Genomic DNA, 18964 nt, shown 5'->3' on the forward strand with positions numbered 1-18964 from the left:
TGGACACACCTTCTCATTCTATGTTTTTAATTTTTTTTGCCGTAGTGGGAATCATACAAGCTTAATCCTCACCAATAGGTTCTGGCTCCATTGCTCTCCCTCAGGTGGCGCAGGTGACCTGTGTCAACATCCAGATTGATGCGGGTCATGTGGACGTTGCAGACAGTAACTGGCCGTGGCAGTGACATGTCACCCATGCATCACGTGACCAAGTGACATGAAGCATGGATGAAATGTCACCTCTGCTGCCAGTCATTGGCTGCAGTGTCCTTGTGACCCACATCAAATCAGATGTTAACATAGGTAGACCCAAGACCTGCAATGCCCCAGGGGGGCCAAGGGAGACCAGGGGGACCATGGAGTCAGAACCCAGCGCCAGGAATCAGTTAAAGGGCATCTGTCAGAAAAATTTAGTTTTAATATATGAAATGCACCTCTAGGAGCAACAGGGGCGTTGCTGTTACACCTAGACGCTCTGCCCTGACTTAAAGTAAATCAAAGTGCAGGGGGAGTACCAGTTGTAGAGAGAGTTGAGCTCCTTGGTGTAACGGCAACGCCCCCGTTGCTCCTAGAGGCTCATTTGCATATATTAAAACTTCATATTTCTCAGCAGTGCAGGCACATATGAACCTGGGACCAACACATACGCCTTCAGCTGCCAAACGCTCATGTGACAGGCCAGCCAGTTTTATAGGTACAAGTCTGCTGACAGATGCCAATTAAATCTTTTGAATCCTATCTGATCATAAGGGTTAGACTCGAATTACATTTCTTTTGATGAATCACATGTTCAGATCCTTTAGGCAGCATACAACTACTCACTTACTTAGTGGTCTTTAACTAATTTTGGTATACAAGTTGGTATGCTAATTTACTTACGTGGCTCCAACCTGACGCAGTCGCAGGAAAGCAGGGGTGAACTGGTATCTTACAAATCTACCTGCGTTTGGATCCACGTCCTTTTTATCGCCATGTTCCCGCTCTACAACATATAAAGTAACATTTACATCTACATGAAACTATTTCTAAAATTAAAATACCAGAATGTAGAAATAAACATTAAAGGGTTTGTTGGGGCGGGATAAAACTTTTTTTTTTATAGAAATGGAGCAGAATCGTTAAAAAAAATTATAAAAAAATGCAGCATTGCTAACCTCATCAATCCACTGCCATTACAGCACTACTGATCTCCACTTCCTGGCCCTGTCTCCACACAGGAAATGCCCATTCAGCCAATCACAGACTAAGGTGGGTCACTGCTGCAGCTAGTGGCTGACTGACAGGGCATGTCCTGTGTGTCTCGACTGAACCAGTGGGGATTGGGGAGCGTTAAAATGGCAGTAAAAGGGGGGAGGGCACTGTGAGGTAAGTAATTAATCTTATTTTTTTTAACCCATTCTGCTCCTTTTCTTTTATCCCACTTGACATCCCCTAAAAGTTCCTACTAAAAAAGTAAATAAATAACACGCACGCATAAAACAGTCTTCCCTTTTGACGCCTGTCTGCATTGTTTGGCTACCCATAGAGACCAAATGACCACAGTCTGAGTCTTCTGCCCCTTGCCGGGCACTAAGATCCAGGACCAATGCAAATGTACAATTGAGATATGGCCAACATTTTAATATGCTGATATGCAGTACAACAAAATCACTTGCTTGTTCAGTAAGCCTAAGTTGCAGTCAACTGCCTCTGGTCAGACAAGATCTGTCCCTGGTAACAAAGACACAGAAGATGACTGACCGGAAGTCTCAGAGCTAGCCGAGATCCTGAGCCTGATTAAACAACTGCTTCTACACTGCTTCTGAAGTCACAGGGACCTCCTATGTGTCAATAAGTGTGATTTATCCCTCTTTATTTGTTCTGTGAGCACAAACATAGTGGGAAGTAAGGGGAAGGTAGTCACAGACGTACTACAGTGCTGGCAGAAGTTAGACACCCCCAGCTTCTGAGTGAAATACATCTAGCTGTGCAGCTAAAACAAATAATACAGCTGGAAAAAAAAATTGGTGGAAAACCCAAACATAACTATTCCTTCAAAGCTATGATTACATAATGGAAGTGCTTTTTTGTACAAACTTTTTTTTTACACTCAGGTATACTTTAAAAAGTCCAGCTGTGTATAGAGACTTATTGGCAAGCTACACTTATGTGAAGTTACACTTTGTGTAGTCTAATAGATGTGGGACTTGTCACCTAGCTTATCTAGATCACAAAGTTGGTACACATTTTGTCTCCTCCTACTGAACTTGCTCTGTCCTTAGTTTCATGAAGCTCAGGGAGAACACTGCACTAGATCCCTGAAAAGAGGGAAAAAAAAAAAAAAAAAAAAAAAAAAACACACTAAAGGGCTTGTCTAAGGCCAACTCCATTTTTACCAATGCCTTAATTCTCCTCCATAGCAACACCAATTAACTTTTGCTGCCAAATGCTTTAGGCCACTGCTACATTTTGCCCAGATATTCTGGGACTGACTGAGGTCAACAGTGGCGGAGCAGAATTTCAATGTTAAGTGTATTCGAGCGCTTGTTAGTCTGAAATATATATTTTTTTGTTTTCAGTTTCATGTACATTTTACCGTATAAATAAATGGAGTATCACACACAATGCAATAGCAAATTAATTAGTAATTTTCCAAGGGTCTTTCAAATGGCCGTCACACAGATTCACGTCTTTCTATCAACCAGAGCAAAACCACCCCGTATTTTCTATTTCTATCACTCACCAGATGCTGGTGGCTTTGTGATCTCAAACAGGACGGTTCCAGACTCCATATCACGGATTTTAAATCTGGTGAAGTCTATCTTGTAAATGTTCTCTTCTGGGGTGCATAAGTAATCTGGAAATAGAAGGAAAGGTTATTCATGGTTTCTGCAGACTATGAAGAGGTTTCTTCACAATGGACCGAGAAAAGCAGGGAACTGCGAGTAATAAATATGCAATTATTCCTCCATTTATAGACGAAAAAGTATTGTTGACTGGTAAGAATAGGGGAAATCTGAAGACTCAAAACGATAACAGTATTGGGCTAGTTCTAGTAATATAATGTGCAATAACTAACTTAATATAAGAGGAAACACAAAGACAAAAAAAAAAAAACTTTGCTCGCGCATGTCTAGCTTTCTTCACAGTACCATGGAACTGACCTTTTTCTGTAGGTTGCACCTTTCTTCACAATTTATACTTGTAATAATATTTCAGGTTATAGCTACTAGAGATGGGTCGTTGATCCAGGGAGTTATCTGATTGGAGTCGGGAAGGAATTTTTTCCCCCTTAACCCCTTAAGGACACAGCCCTATTTCACCTTAAGGACCAGGCCATTTTTTGCAAATCTGACCAGAGTCACTTTAAGTGCTGATAACTTTAAAACGCTTTGACTTATCCAGGCCATTCTGAGATTGTTTTTTCGTCACATATTGTACTTCATGACACTGGTAAAATGAAGTCAAAAAAATTATATTTTTTGCACCAAAAAATATCAAATTTAACAAAAATTTGGAAAAATTTGCAAATTTCAAAGTTCCAGTTTCTCTACTTCTGTAATACATAGTAATACCCCCAAAAATTTGGATGACCTTACATTCCCCATATGTCTACTTCATGTTTGAATTATTTTGGGAATGATATTTTATTTTTTGGGGATGTTATAAGGCTTAGAAGTTTAGAAGCAAATCTTGAAATTTTTCAGAAATTTACAAAAACTCAATTTTTAGGGACCAGTTCAGGTCTCAAGTCACTTTGCGAGGCTTACATAATAGAAACCACCCAAAAATGACCCCATCTAAGAAACTACACCCCTCAAGGTATTCAAAACTGATTTTGAATACGTTGTTAACCCTTTAGGTGTTGCACAAGAGTTATTGGCAAATGGGGAGGAAATTTGAGAATTTTATTTTTTTGTCTAATTTTTCATTTTAACCCATTTTTTCCACTAACAAAGCAAGGGTTAACAGCCAAACAAGACGGTATCTTTATTGCCCTGACTCTGCCGTTTACAGAAACACCCAATATGTGGCCGTAAACCACTGTACGGCCACACAGCGGGGTGTAGAGTGAAAGGAGCGCCGTTTGGTTTTTGGAAGGCTGATTTTTATGGACTGGTTTATTTACACCATGTCCCATTTGAAGCCCCCTGATGCACCCCTAGAGGAGAAACTCCCTAAAAGTGACCCCATCTAAGAAACTACACCCCTCAAGGTATTCAAAACTGATTTTACATACGTCGTTAACCCTTTAGGTGTTGCACAAGAGTTATTGGCAAATGGCGATGAAATTTGAGAATTTCATTTTTTTGCCTAATTTTCCATTTTAACCCATTTTTTCCACTAACAAAGCAAGGGTTAACAGCCAAACAAGACTGTATCTTTATTGCCCTGACTCTGCTGTTTACAGAAACACCCCATATGTGGCCGTAAACTACTGTACGGCCACACAGCGGGGCGTAGAGGGAAAGGTGCGCCGTTTGTTTTTTGGAAGGCTGATTTTTATGGACCGGTTTTTTGACACCAAGTCCCATTTGAAGCCCCCTGATGCACCCCCAGATTATAAACTCCATAAAAGTGACCCCATCTAAGAAACTACACCCCTCAAGGTATTCAAAACGGATTTTACAAACTTTGTTAACCCTTTAGGTGTTGCACAAGATTTAATGGAAAATAGAGATACAATTTAAAAATTTCACTTTTTTGGCAGATTTTCCATTTTAATTTTTTTTTCCAGTTACAAAGCAAGGGTTAACAGCCAAACAAAACTCATTATTTATGGCCCTGATTCTGTAGTTTACAGAAACACCCCATATGTGGTCGTAAACCGCTGTACGGGCACACGGCAGGGCGCAGAAGGAAAGGAATGCCATACGGTTTTTGGAAGGCAGGTTTTGCTGGACTGTTTTTTTTTACACCATGTCCCATTTGAAGCCCCCCTGATGCACCCCTAGAGTAGAAACTCCAAAAAAGTGACCCCATTTTAGAAACTACGGGATAGGGTGGCAGTTTTGTTGGTACTAGTTTAGGGTACATATGATTTTTGGTTGCTCTATATTACACTTTTTGTGCGGCAAGGTAACAAGAAATAGCTTTTTTGGCAGCGTTTTTTATTTTTTTTATTTACAACATTCATCTGACAGGTTAGATCATGTGGTAATTTTATAGAGCAGGTTGTCACGGACGCGGCGATACCTAATATGTATACAATTTTTTTTATTTATGTACGTTTTACACAATGATTTCATTTTTAAAACAAAAAAAATGTTTTAGTGTCTCCATAGTCTAAGAGCCATTGTTTTTTCAGTTTTTGGGTGATTATCTTAAGTAGGGTCTCATTTTTTGCGGGATGAGATGACGGTTTGATTGGCACTATTTTGGGGTGCATATGACTTTTTGATCGCTTGCTATTACACTTTTTGTGACGTAAGATGACAAAAAATGGCTTTTTTTACACCGCTTTTATTTTTATTTTTTTACGGTGGTTACCTGAGGGGTTAGGTCATGTGATATTTTTATAGAGCCGGTCGATACGGACGCGGCGATACCTAATATGTATACTTTTTTTTTATTTATGTAAGTTTTACACAATGATTTCATTTTTGAAACAAAAAAAATGATGTTTTAGTGTTTCCATAGTCTAAGAGCCATAGTTTTTTCAGTTTTTGGGCGATTATCTTAAGTAGGGTCTCATTTTTTTCGGGATGAGATGACGGTTTGATTGTTACAATTTTGGCGTACATGCGACTTTTTTGATCACTTTTATTACCTTTTTTTGGGAAGTAAGGTGGACAAAATTTCAATTTCATCATAGTTTTTTATTTTTTATTTTTATGGCGTTCACCGTTCGGGTAAAGTAACATGACCGTTTTATAGATCAGGTCGTTACGGACGCGGCGATACCAAACATGTGTAGGGAATTTTATTTTTTTAATTTTTAATCAGTGATAAGTGTTTTTTGATTTTTACCTTTTTTTCACTTTTTTTTTGACCCAGACCCACTTGGTTCTTGAAGATTCCGTGGGTCTGATGTCTGTATAATACAGTACTGTACTCTATATAGGGCTCTGTACTGTATTTTACTTACACTGAACAGATCTATGCTTTCAGCACAGATCTGTTCAGCACCATGGACAGCAGGACGCCTGAGCAGGCGTCCTGTTGCCATGGGAACCTTCCCCGTCTGCTCAGTTATGGTCAGAACTGCGCAGACGGGGAAGGGTAAGGACGGGGCTCTGGGGGGCTGTCTGGGGGCTCTCTCCCTCTCCATCGGGGGGCTGCAAATGCACTGCAGCCCCCCGATCGGAGAGGGAGGGAGCTCCCTCTTACTGTTAACTTTTTCCATACAGCGGTCCGTACGGACCGCTGTATGGAAAGGGTTAAACGGCTGACATCGCATCACCGATGTCAGCCGTTTATACCAGGGTGCCAGCAATGTGCTGGCACCCTGGTATACCCACTGTACACCAACGATTACACAATAGGAGGCGGGCGGGGGATCGCGATCCCGCCTGCCGCCCCCACCGCCCGCAACACCCCCCCTGCACCTCCCACCGGGCTAAAATCATTCAGAGGTGCAGGGGGGGGTGATAAATATATATTTTCGCCACACTAAAGTTTCTGATCGCCGCGGTCAGGGACCGCAGCGATCAGGAACTGCAGAAAGCGCAACAAACCGCAGGTCTGAATTGACCTGCGGTTTGTTGCGATCGCGGACATGGGGGGGTCACGGGACCCCCCCGCGCATTTAGCCGAGGTGCCTGCTCAATGATTTGAGCAGGCACCTTGTTCCGATCACAGCCGGCCGCACGGCAGTGATCGGAACAACACATGACGTACCGGTACGTCATGTGTCCTTAAGGACTCGGGAAACATGCCGTACCGATAAGTCATGTGTCCTTAAGGGGTTAAGTGAGGAAAATTGGCTTCTACCTCACAGTTTTTTTTTTTTGCCTTCCTCTGAATCAACTTGCAGGATGACAGGCCGAACTGGATGGACAGATGTCTTTTTTTCGGCCTTATATACTATGTTACTATGTTGCAATGTTACTAAGGGAACTATTTGAAAAATGTTTTTCATTTTTCTTTTCTTCCCTGCATTTCAGCAGCCATAATTTTTTAAATTTTTCATTGGTGTGGATGTCCGAGACCTTGTTTATATGTGAGAAATGCTGTCTTTTTGGATTATTTGGGGGTATGTATAAACTGCTGTATAATTTATCTTTTTTTTGCTGCAGAAATATAGTAAAAAGACATTTTTGGCGTCTATTTTTTACGCCATTCATGTTTCACATCAAACATTATGGTCCTGTATTTTTAAAAAGTATATTTAATGTGTGTACAATTAAATTTATTTTGTACTAAAATTTACACTATTTATAACATTTTTTAACTCATATTATGGGATTACTTGTTTATGACTATTTCAGACTTCTAAGGTATTAGCAGACTCCTGTACGCTGATACATTATACTCTGTGTCAGCATGTCCTAACAGCAGGCTTACGGAACAGGCAGCCCTGGGGTCCTTCATATGTCATCAGGTCTGACTGCTCATCGCTCCCCCAGTCTCCGATTGGGTCACTGAAACCCCGTGACTCAATCGCAGGACAGAATTCCCTTTGATCATGCCACAGTATAGATTACTACATGATCAAAGGGTTAACAGTTGGGATTGGTGCTTCCCCAGAACCCGGCTGTCAGTAGAGTCTGCGCCAAGAACCCAGGCTGTTACTAACGCACGCTTTTTGGCACTGGAGCGCCCAGGCAGCCTTTAACCCCCCCCTCCCCCCTCCCCTCAACTGTAATGCCAAAAGAAGTAACTGCAGACTGAGGACTTGTACCACCCACCGTCAAAAGATAACGGACAGTCATTACACTCCCCCACCCCTAGGAAATACAATAGTTCAAAAAGTTATATACTGTGCAAACAATCATGTATAGCCCCATAACTTCCACTGTTAAATGGAGTCAGTCACCTCCAAAATCGGTTCCAAAGTAAACATACTGTCATGAAGGGTAGGTGTACAAAACATAACCATACCTAAAAAATATGCTCCTGTAACATTAAGTATTGAAAACCCCTATTTATGCCAATATTCAGTGCCCGGAGGGTGGGGCGTCTCCATTTGATGCACCATCACCCCGCCAAGCACCCCCCCCCCCTGTAGTCCCTGAGATTTCAGTGCCAGCAGCAATGAGCTAGAGGAAGCAATGTGCACAATGAACCTTATTTGTATAAGGGTCCATTTACACGTCTGCAAAATGGGTCCGCATCCGCTCTGCAATTTTGCGGAACGGGTGCGGACCCATTCCTTTTTTAATGGCATACAGTGTGCTGTCCACATTCGCACTTCCATTCCGCAGCCCCGCAAAAAAATAGAACATGTCCTATTCTTGTCCGCAGACACGGACAAGAAAAGGCATTTCCATTATAGTGCTGGGACATGTGCGGTCCGCAAAATGCGGAATGCACAAGGCCAGTGTCCGTGTTTTGCGGATCCGTGACTGAATCCTAAAAAGTATTTGTCAGGATTGCAGGAGTAGATTTTCACACACAACCGTATTTCAGTCCACAAACCCCAAGTGCATTCCACATTTTTCTCACTCCTATCAGTAGAAATGACTATTCTCATGTGCAATAGGGACAAGAATAGGGACATGTTGTAAAATTTGCAGAACAGACATACAGATCCGGACCGCACACATATGATATCAAAGCAGTATGGGGAAATTTGTAAGCTCCTCCATTATGTTACTTACTCTGTAGAGCAGTATGGGGAAAATACATAGGTAGAAAAACACCATGCAAGAACCCCATTGCACAGACATGCTTTTTTAAAATATGCAACAAGCGTTACTCCTAGAGGCTCTGCTCTCTCAGCCTCAGTGTAGCTTTCTCAAAGTGCAGAGACAGCAGAGCCTTTGGTGTAACGGCAACGCCCCCGTTGCTCCTAGAGGCTCATTTGTATACAGTATATCAAAACATAATTTTCCGAGCAATGCAGGCACATATGAACATGGGACCAACACAGATGCCTTCAGCTACCAAGTGCACATGTACGATGTCAGCAGGTTTCATAGGTACAAATCTGCTGACAGATGCACTTTAAAGGAAATTTGCCAACAGCGACCTCCCTATCCTAATATTTGCCTACACACATAGCTGGGGTTCACCAAATTGAAACACTGCTGATCTAAGGCTGCGTTCCTGAGTTAGGATACTTTTTCTTAAATTTCAAAATTAGGCTTGTGGTGCAATGAGGGTGTCACCGTTGCTCTTGCTGCACCCAAGTTCCACTCCTCTCTGTGGCCAGCCCCCCTTTCACTGCTTTGCCACTGTCTGGCCCTGTCAATCAAAGCAGCCAAGGAAGGACTGGCGACAGAAATGAGTGGATCTTGGGTGCAACAAGAGCAACAGTGACACCCTCATTGCACCACAGGCCTAATTTACTTGGGAACGGAACCTCAAATCAACAAAAGAAAAAAAATCAAGATACCTACAGCTATGTGTCTACGCAAACAGATAGGAAGGTCGGTGGTAACAGATTTGCTCAGCCACCTCTGCGTTGAGACCCCCCATATTGTCGAGATCAGAGAAGGACGTTGTCTCAACAGCAATACAATAAACACACTAAACAAAAAAACAACTAGACTGAGTGGAGAACGCCTCAAAGAGTTAGACTGAAACTAAGCAGAATGTAATGAATTCAACTTCCAACTGCGGTGCTGAAATCTTCGACTTAAGAGAATTAGAAATCTTCCCCAGAGGACAGGGGCACTTTAGTAATAAACGTGGTTACCCAATGTACCCGTGCCCGCTGCGTGTTATTTGTAATGCTGATTGACTAAAACCACACTTCTGCTAAGCAGCTTTGCAGCCTCATTAAAATGGCAGTCCCGAAATAGAAATGGATTAGGCGTTGCCAGGATTCCACAATAGTCTCTCAGCTCCTGTTCCTAAAACGCAGGTAAATAGCCCCCACTACACCGGCCGCATCTTTATATCTATGGATTGATTTTCACAGAAGGATCACATTGCGGCCATCATTCAGTGCAAACGGAAATGAGGCGGGAAGAAATACAAGACGCGAAGCCTCAAGTATGGTTATCAACCTGATGAAAGAAGAGAGCCCAGAGGAACATTATCCGTGCACTCGCCATACACTTCTCTGTCAAACTTTATTATTACAATCGGGCTACATTCACACGACCGCGGTCCGTAAAACACAGGTGATGATCGGTGTGCTTTCTGCATCTGTATGTCTGTTCCGTAACAGATAGAACATTGTCTTATTCTTGGCTGCAAATGCGGACTACAAACCATATGAAGTCAATGGCTTCACAAACAAAACTGACCCAACACGGACATTATCCACGTTTCGCAGACCGAAAAATACATGTGGTCATGCGAGTGTAGCCTTAAAAAGAAAAAAGTGGGAAGAGTCATTTGTACTATGAAGGGGCAGCATACATCTCTGTCTGCGGGCACAAAAGCATGATCTAGCCCGTTACCTCCTCTCCAGTGCAATGATGTGAGAGAAGGATGAAACGCGCTACCCTCCCCAGTATAGCATGCTCCAATACTGTTGGCAGCCAGTTAAAGGGGTTGTCCCATGTGGAACATTTATGGTATATCCACAGGATATGCTGTAAATGTCTGGCAGGTGCAGGTGCCTCTTCTGGGACCCGCTCCTATGTCCATAATAGGGCCCCTTTGTGCCTGTCCAGGTACAGAACGGTGGCCCCACATGCGCACCTCTCCTCATTCCCATCTGAAAATAGCAGAGTCTTCTCACCAGGCACAGTGGCACGTTCTACAGAACTACATATTGGACATTTAAGGCATATCTTGTGGAACACCCCTTTAAATCTTTATTCTATCCTTTTTCTCAACAGTGTAAACAAACCCAAAAATAAAGTATGTGTACACTTGTACCGCAGACACAGAATATGGACTCCACTGAATTACAAGTGCATGAGCTCTCCCTTGAAGCCACTGGAGCACCAAGCATAACTCAGGAGCGGTCATGTGCTTGGCAAATCCTTAGTGGTCATGCACACGACCTATATTTTGCTCTATAGAAGTCAACTGGACTATTCAGGATGTAGAAAAACATGGCTTTTTTTCTTCCAAAAACAGCATCATCCCCGTCCATGGGTTGCGTCTGGTGTTGGAGTCAATGGTGCAGAGCTGCAATACCACACACAACCTGTGGACAGGGATGCTGCTGTTTTTGAAAGAAAGCAGATATTTTAATTTTTTATCCTAGACAACGCCTTTAAGTCTTAATTCTGCAGTGGCTGCTGTGTACATCTCATAAGTGAACAAGCCCAGGTTCTTACAGACTCCAAGATCAACCCTGAGAAGCACCATACAAAACATTTTCTGTAGTGCTAGACCAGTTACAAAACTTCCATAGACATGAAGAAGTTGTATGCAGTGGAGTGCGAAATTGGTGAATGGGTGTAAACGGACTTTTGTTTTCCCAATAGGTGATGATCCCAGAGGTGGGACCCACATCTATCATGGCAGGATTTTCATTTGTTAGTCCCTTTAAATTAATATTTTTTCTTCTCCTTGCCGTTTTTCTTTTTTTAAAGATACAAATACATTTATTTGCTTGCGTGGCCCAAGTCTATTCTCGTCTTTCAGTAGAAAAATATCAGGCACTTAGGGAAAATACAATGATCAATAACATGCTGCAAATACTTTCCATACGCAGCAAATCCCAGAAGACCGCTCAGAGTGTTTTTAGAATCAAACACGTCTGATCCATGCTCTATTTTTGTAAAGATTCCCAACGGACTCTGGGTGTAAGGCCACCCGGGATTCATACTGCACTCTGCACACACACAAAGCCAATTTATAAGTCTGCTCTACACAGCGTCCGTCACTTCACTTATTAAATTTTTTTAATTTATAAAAAAACATTAGGTCACTTTCATACTTGCTGTAGCCTTTTCCGGCAGGCTGTTTCTAGCTAACGCTAGCCCACCGTGCCGCCGGAAGTCTGCTCCGGCCCTATTCACTATAATGGGGGCAGGCGGGAGGCCCAGAGGCAGCGCAACAAACATGCCGAGAGGCGGCCGGACAAAAACTACAGAATGCTGCGGTTTTTGTCCAGCCACCTCTCGGCATGTTTGCCGCTCTGAATAAGTGAATATTGAATAGGGCCGGAGCGGACTGCCGGACCCTGCTGCCGCAAGTGTGAAAGTAGCCTTAGACTTTTTATAGAGTAAATTAAAATTGGGGACATTTAGGGAATATTTACTCAGCGGATTTGTTTCAGAGATTCCTGCTAACCGCTGCACACGTGAAATGCAAATAACCATTACACGTGCCCAAGAAGATCATATGGCAGTGACTTCCTCTTGTGTAGACTCCTTCAGTAATTAGAGGATCGGTGGGTGCCCTCGCTGAGTACAGGTGTTCTCATGGGTTAGCGTTCCACAGAAATCCAGGAGCTATTACAATGTCCTTTTTCTGGCGATCTCTTTCCCCATCATACATCGGTTGTGGAGAGGCAGTTGCCAGATGCAAAGAAGTGTAGTGCATAGACTGCAACCTACTTAAAGGAGTTTTCCAAGGTATTTTCCCTGATTACTCATTCTCTGGATAGGTCATCAGTATTTGATTGCGGGGGTCTGCCACTTGGGACCCCCAGCTGTTTGAAAAGGCAGTAGCACCACGGCCTTCAAACAGGTTTCCCTAGACCATGAGACGTTCATCGGTCACTTGGCCTAGGCAAAACTCCGCCCTATTGTGAATAGGACCCAGCTGCAATACAATAGCAAGCACACCCACTATACAATGTACGGCGCTGTTCTTGGGAAGCAGAAAGAAGCCTGTGGCGCTACTGCGAGCACCGGTGCCTATTAAAACAGCTGATCGGCGGGGGCCCGGGTATCATTAGTAAAAAAAGATCTAAAAAAAAAAACCTTTAAAAAGGGGAATAGGTCAAAAAATGAGCTATTGTTTAAATAAAGTTTTTATGTTAAATATATATTTTTTTATTTTTGGTGTGATTTGGTGCCATTTTACATTTTTTCATTCTTTAAGTCACGCAGTTTTCACACGGGCCACTAGGCCTAAAAACGTCAAGACGTCCTGTTCCTGAGAGTAGAGTCATGGGCCAGAGACCTCATTGACATCTATGGTAGAGTTTTCTAGGCATATACTTTATGACTTGCGCAGAAGTCAGGAGGGAGTAGATAACAGGGTCCATGATTCACAATAGGTGATATCACAGCTTATCTATACAGAGGTGGTATCTGATATTGTAATTCTGCCTGTGATCATGCAATGGCTACTGAAAAGTCACCTGTAAGGAACAGGAAATCCCAGCATATTATTAGGCCTAGTGGCCAGTGTGAAAAATGCATGATTTTAGACAGTGGTATAGAAAATCAAAACAAAATTCACCGTAAATTCAAAAAATAAAAATAAAATGTATGCTTAACATTATAGTGAAATTTAAACAGTAGGTCATTTATCTGATGACACATTCCATTTAAAGGGGTTTTCCAGGTTAAAGATAGATCATCAGTATCAGATCAGTGAGAGTCAAGTAAATGGAAGAGGAGCTGCAGTACCAGTAGGGCTGAAAAGATAACTCGAATTAATTAACTCGACACAAAAAAATTCCTCGATGCATATTTTTTGCATCGATGATTCATTTGTGCCATGTGACCACGGAGTGTGAGTGAAGAGCTTGCTGTTACTAACGCTACGTGGTCACCCACCTGCCCGCCCAGCTCTGCTCTGGATCCTGACGTACACACAGTGGCGTACCTACCATATAGGCAGACCACGCAGCTGCTATGGGGCCCGTGAGGAAGAGGGGCCCGCAGTGGAGGAGAATCCCCGCCCCCGTCTATCTTCCTGTCTCCCGTCTGCTAGCCCCGCCTCCTAGCCCCGCCTCCCGCCGGTTAGCTCCGCCTCCCGCCTGTTAGCTCCATTATGCCCGATTCCTCTCTGGATTGCCACTACCCCACCAGTAATGAAGTAAGTGACCACTTGTAGGTGAGGACAGTGCAGAGGTGTGTGTGTGAGTCACTCAGCTTTCCCAGGCTATTCCTCTGCACATATGCCATTCAGAACAGGAGGAAAGCTGGGTGCTATTATGTAATGTGACTCAGCTTTCCTGATGTCCTGCATGGCACAAGTGCAGAGGTAGGAGAAGATATGAGGGGAGGTGGGAGTTGTGTTACTTTCTTATGTCTCTCCACATGTGCCATGCAGGACAGCAGAAAAGCTGGGTGCTATTACATCATGCAATGTCCCTCAGATTTCCTGCTATCCTGCAAGGCATAAATGCGGATAATAAGAACATGGAAAGGCAGGGGGAGGGGTTCACCCAGCTTTCCCAGAGACTCCTGTCTCTGCACATGTGTCATGCAGGATAGCGAGTAATGACAGTGTCTCCCAGCTGTCCTGCATGACACAGAGGATATGGGAAGGGGGGCACTCGCTTCCTCAAACTTTTCTCATGTCTATGCGCATGTGCAATGCAGGACAGCAGAAAAGCTGGGTGCTGTTACATCATGTAATGTCCCTCAGCTTTCCTGCTATCCTGCAAGGCCTAAATGCAGATAATAAGAACATGGAAAGGCCGGGGGGAGGGGTTCACCCAGCTTTCCCAGAGACTCCTGTCTGCACATGTGTCATGCAGGATAGCGAGTAATGACAGTGTCTCCCAGCTGTCCTGCATGACACAGAGGATATGGGAAGGGGGGCACTCGCTTCCTCAAACTTTTCTCATGTCTATGCGCATGTGCATGTGCCATGCTGGACAGCAGGAAAGTTGGGTGGTGTTACATCATGTAACGCCCCAGATTCTTGTCAATATATGCTGAACACCGCCGGGACCTATCAGATCCCATTCTCTATAAGGCTACTTTCACACTTGCGGCAGGACGGATCCGACAGGCTGTTCACCATGTCGGATCCGTCCTGCGGCTATTTAGCACGACCGCCGATCCGTCCCCATTGACTATAATGGGGGCGGAGCTCTGACGCAGCATGGCGGTGCACGGCGAAAGCCGCCGGACTAAAAGGTACTGCATGTCTGACTTTTTAGTCCGGCGACTTTCGCCGTGCACCATATAGTCGATGGGGACGGAGCGGCGGCACGGCGAAATAGCCACAGGATGGATCCGACATGGTGAACAGCCTGTCGGATCCGTCCTGCCGCAAGTGTGAAAGTAGCCTAATGGGTCTGTTGGGATCCGGCATGAGTACTGCCATTTTGTAGAACAAAATACTTCTGCATGAGGTGGGGCAGGGGATAAGTTAGGGAGGGTAGTGAGAGGAGCCCGGGCGCATAGTAGGAGGGACTAGGAACGGGCATGGGGGCCCAATCTAAATTCTTGCTATGGGGCCCAATGATTTCTGTGTACGCCCCTGCGTACACACATCTTCAGGACATTTTAGTTCACTGGCGTTGCGGCTGGGCACTGATGGCTAGGAGTGGGGGAACTAATTGCAGTGGGGGCAGCTGATAGATGGCACTGGGAGGGGAAGCAACTGATGACATGGGGAAGCTGGTGGCATTGGGGGAGATGCTGCTGGCATTGGAAGGGGAACTGGTGGTACTGCTAGAGGAACTAATTACATTGGAGGGGGAACAGGAGGGGAGAAACTGATGGCACAAGGGAAGGAGAACTGATGGCAGGGGGGCTGATGAGTTTTTATAGAAAAATTTTTTAATTAGTTTTTTCTTATTAAAGTAATACTTGATTACTAAAATAATCAATAGCTGCAGCCCTAAGCATCAGAGAATGGTCATACACAAGGGAGATTTATTAAAACTGGCTTTGTTGCACATAGCAACCATCTTTCATTTTTCTAAGCTTCTTAGGAAAATGATCGGATCAGTCCGATTGGTTGCTATAGGTAATTAAGCCAGTCTTGATAAATCTCCCCCACAGTGTACTGTGCTAATTTCCCAGACGAACAAAAGGATGGGGCCTTGAAACTCAAACTCAGTCCGTCTCTTCCAGTTATCCGTCGCCTGTTGGAGAAGAGTCAGAAGCTCCTCCATTAGATTGCACAATTAGGCACAAGTAGGCTACACCTCCGGGAACACCCCCAAACTGTATAGTGCTGCACATTTATGATCAGGGCTTCCAGGGACTGTGTCTCAAAATTAGGGACAGTCACTGTAAATTCGGGCCGGTTGGCAACTATGGTCCCACAGAACATTGTGGGTTTGCCGGACAACAATCTTATGTGTATGGGGGTCTTTAGTGTAAATATTTGAGCTTTAGGACAAAGACTACATCAATCAAGCAAGAGCCGTTTAAAGGAGGTTTCTGGGATTTTCATATTGATGGCATATCCTCCTCAGGATAGAAGGGGCCAATCAGCTGTTTGAGAAAGCCGTGGTCCTCATGGAAGCTTTGGCGAGAGTGGCGGCCTCCTCACAGCTAACTAAGAACAGCACCGTCCAACAGGCAGCGGTTGTGCTTGGCAGCACAGCTCACCCCATTCACTTGAATAGGACTGAGTTGTGCCTAGGACATGTGACTGGGGAAGAGAACGACATATGGACTAGAATGAAGTCTAAGCAGTCACAGAGTGCCGTAGCCTCTTCATACAGCCGATTATCAGGGATGCCAAGAGTTGAACCCCTGCCGATCTCAAATGGATGACCTATCCTGAGGATAGGCCATCGATATGAGAATCCTGGAAAACCCCTTAAAGCCTCATTCACACAGTCAGTGTTTGGTCAGCGATTTCCATCAGTGATTGTAAGCCAAAACCAGGATTGGAGCCTCCAGAGACATAAGGTATAATGGAAAGATCTGCTCCTGTTCTGTGTTTAGAGCCGCACCTGGTTTGGGCTCGAAATGACTGACCGAACACTGATGTGTGAATGAGGCATAAGGGCTCATACACGCAACCATATGTATTTTGCAGTCCAAAAAACGCGGCTCTGCAAAAAAAAAAAAAATGGATGACATTCATGTGACGTCCGTGTTGCAACAATGCCTGTCCTTGTCAGCAAAAAGGACAAAAATAGGACATGTCCTATTATTTTGTGGAACAGACATACGGACATATGGACACGGAATGCACACGGAATCATTTCTGTTGTTTGCGGCTCCATTGAAATGAATGGTTCCGCATATGGGTGGCAGAAAAACGGAACGGACACAGACAAAAAATATGTTTCTATACATGAGCTCTTAAACTAATTAGCATTTATCACTAAAGTGCAAAAACAGGAACGTAAAGAGCGCGGCATTGGATGAAGGATGCACAATGGTTAATTTTGCTTAGTAACTAGGCTTCTGGGTGAGGGATCATGCTCGCTTCTTCACAAGAAGGAAGGGGTAAGATAAGGAGATTTCTGTTCAGCTGCCAAGCTTTCAAGAAGTGTCATAATCCGATTTGAAGCCACAAAGGAGAGGGGGAGGATGAGGCCTGATAAGACCACTTCTTTTAAGGCAGGTTTGGATGGAGCAGGCAACTGTCAGTGGAGGTGAAGGGCTGCATTTACACGCAGAGATCCCCTAAACTTATTTGTGAACAGCAGAGTGCTGTTTAGACGACATCTGCTGCCCAGAAACGATGATTTAGTTGTCCGCATGATAGATTGCTTCACCCGAGGAACAAGCGTTTCACTCATTTATCGGGTGATCTGCAGCACCTTTACACGTGGCAGATTATCAGGAATGAGTGTTGCCACACTGTGCTGGGCAAAGGTCTCAAGAAATAAACAGCCTTGGAAGGTATAACCATTGTTGATTCTCCTGAGATACAGACTCAAAGTGTTGTCCCCCTTAAAGGGATTATCCAACCCCTATAATGCCCGGGCCCCTCATACAGGTTATATTTACCTCGTTCCCCAGCACCCGCTTTGCTTCGGATGCCGCACGGCCGCCGCTTCATCTCCCAGTCATGCAGTTCATAACATCCAGGAAAGGGGGGGGGGGCGCGAATGGGGTGTATGGCAGCCAATAGCAGGCCGCGCCAGAAACGAGCCTCCCTAGTGTCACCCACGATGCTAGGGAGGCTTGTTCCCATTGCAGTCTGTAATGTTTTTGATCCGCGTGACGGGGTGCTGTAGCGGCGGCCATCAGAAACGACGTGTGTGCCGGGGAGCGGGGTAAGTAGAACTAGTATGAGGGACCCAGGCATTTTGGGGGGCATTATAGGGGTTGGATAACCCGTTTAAGGTGGCCATACACATTAGTCTAAAGTTGATCAAAATGGATGACTTCAACCAACGAACGATGGTTTTAGGGCTCATGCACACAAACGTATTTTATTTCCATGTCCGTTCCGTTATTTTGTTTGCGGACCGTAGGCTGAACTATTCATTTCAATGGGTCTGCAAAGAATAAAAAAACGGGAGTTACTCCATGTGCATTCCGTTTCCGTATGTGTGTATTTCCTTTCCGCAAAAGAATAGAACATGTCCTATTATTGTCCGCATTACGGACAAGGATAGGACTGTTCTATTGGGGCCATTTGTTCAGTTACGCAAAATACAGAATGCACACGGATGTCATCCGTTTTTTTGCAGATCACAAAATACATACGGTTGTGTGCATGAGACCTCAGGCTACTTTCACATATGCGTTTTTGTTGTCCAGTTTTGATATTAGACATGGGATCTCAAAACGACTGCAAAAAACACATCTGTTTGAATAATACAACCAGCTGCTTCCGTTCAGAACAGATACGGTTGTATTATATCGAAAATGAACATGCTGTATCCGGCGCTCAAACTATTGTAAGTCAATGGGCGTCTGGTCCATTCTTTTCATGTCCGAAAAAAAACGGATTCGGCACAACTGACTTACATGGTTTTCAGATTTCCATGGCACACACAAAAACGCAGCTTGCATTGGTTTTGTGTCTGGCATGGTAACGCAACAACCCGGAACGGAATGCATTCTGGTGCACTCTGTACTGGTTTGTTCAGTTTTATTCCCATTGACAATAAATGGGGACAAAACTGAAGTGGTTTCCT

At 44.1% G+C, this 18964-nt stretch overlaps 1 protein-coding gene across 1 annotated transcript in view; it reads right to left on the reverse strand.

Annotated features, from left to right (window-relative positions):
• The window catches only part of UNC119 (unc-119 lipid binding chaperone), a 76253-nt gene that overhangs the window by 6208 nt on the left and 51081 nt on the right, over nt 1-18964 (reverse strand). The window contains exons 3-4 of the mRNA XM_044286667.1: nt 2723-2836; nt 880-982 (exon numbers count right to left, since the gene is read on the reverse strand). Of these exons, the coding sequence (XP_044142602.1) occupies nt 880-982; nt 2723-2836 (217 nt within the window). The remainder of the gene's footprint in view (nt 1-879; nt 983-2722; nt 2837-18964) is intronic.

The sequence above is a fragment of the Bufo gargarizans genome, chromosome 3 (genome assembly GCF_014858855.1).
Source record: "Bufo gargarizans isolate SCDJY-AF-19 chromosome 3, ASM1485885v1, whole genome shotgun sequence".
NCBI classification, from domain to species: Eukaryota; Metazoa; Chordata; class Amphibia; order Anura; family Bufonidae; genus Bufo; species Bufo gargarizans.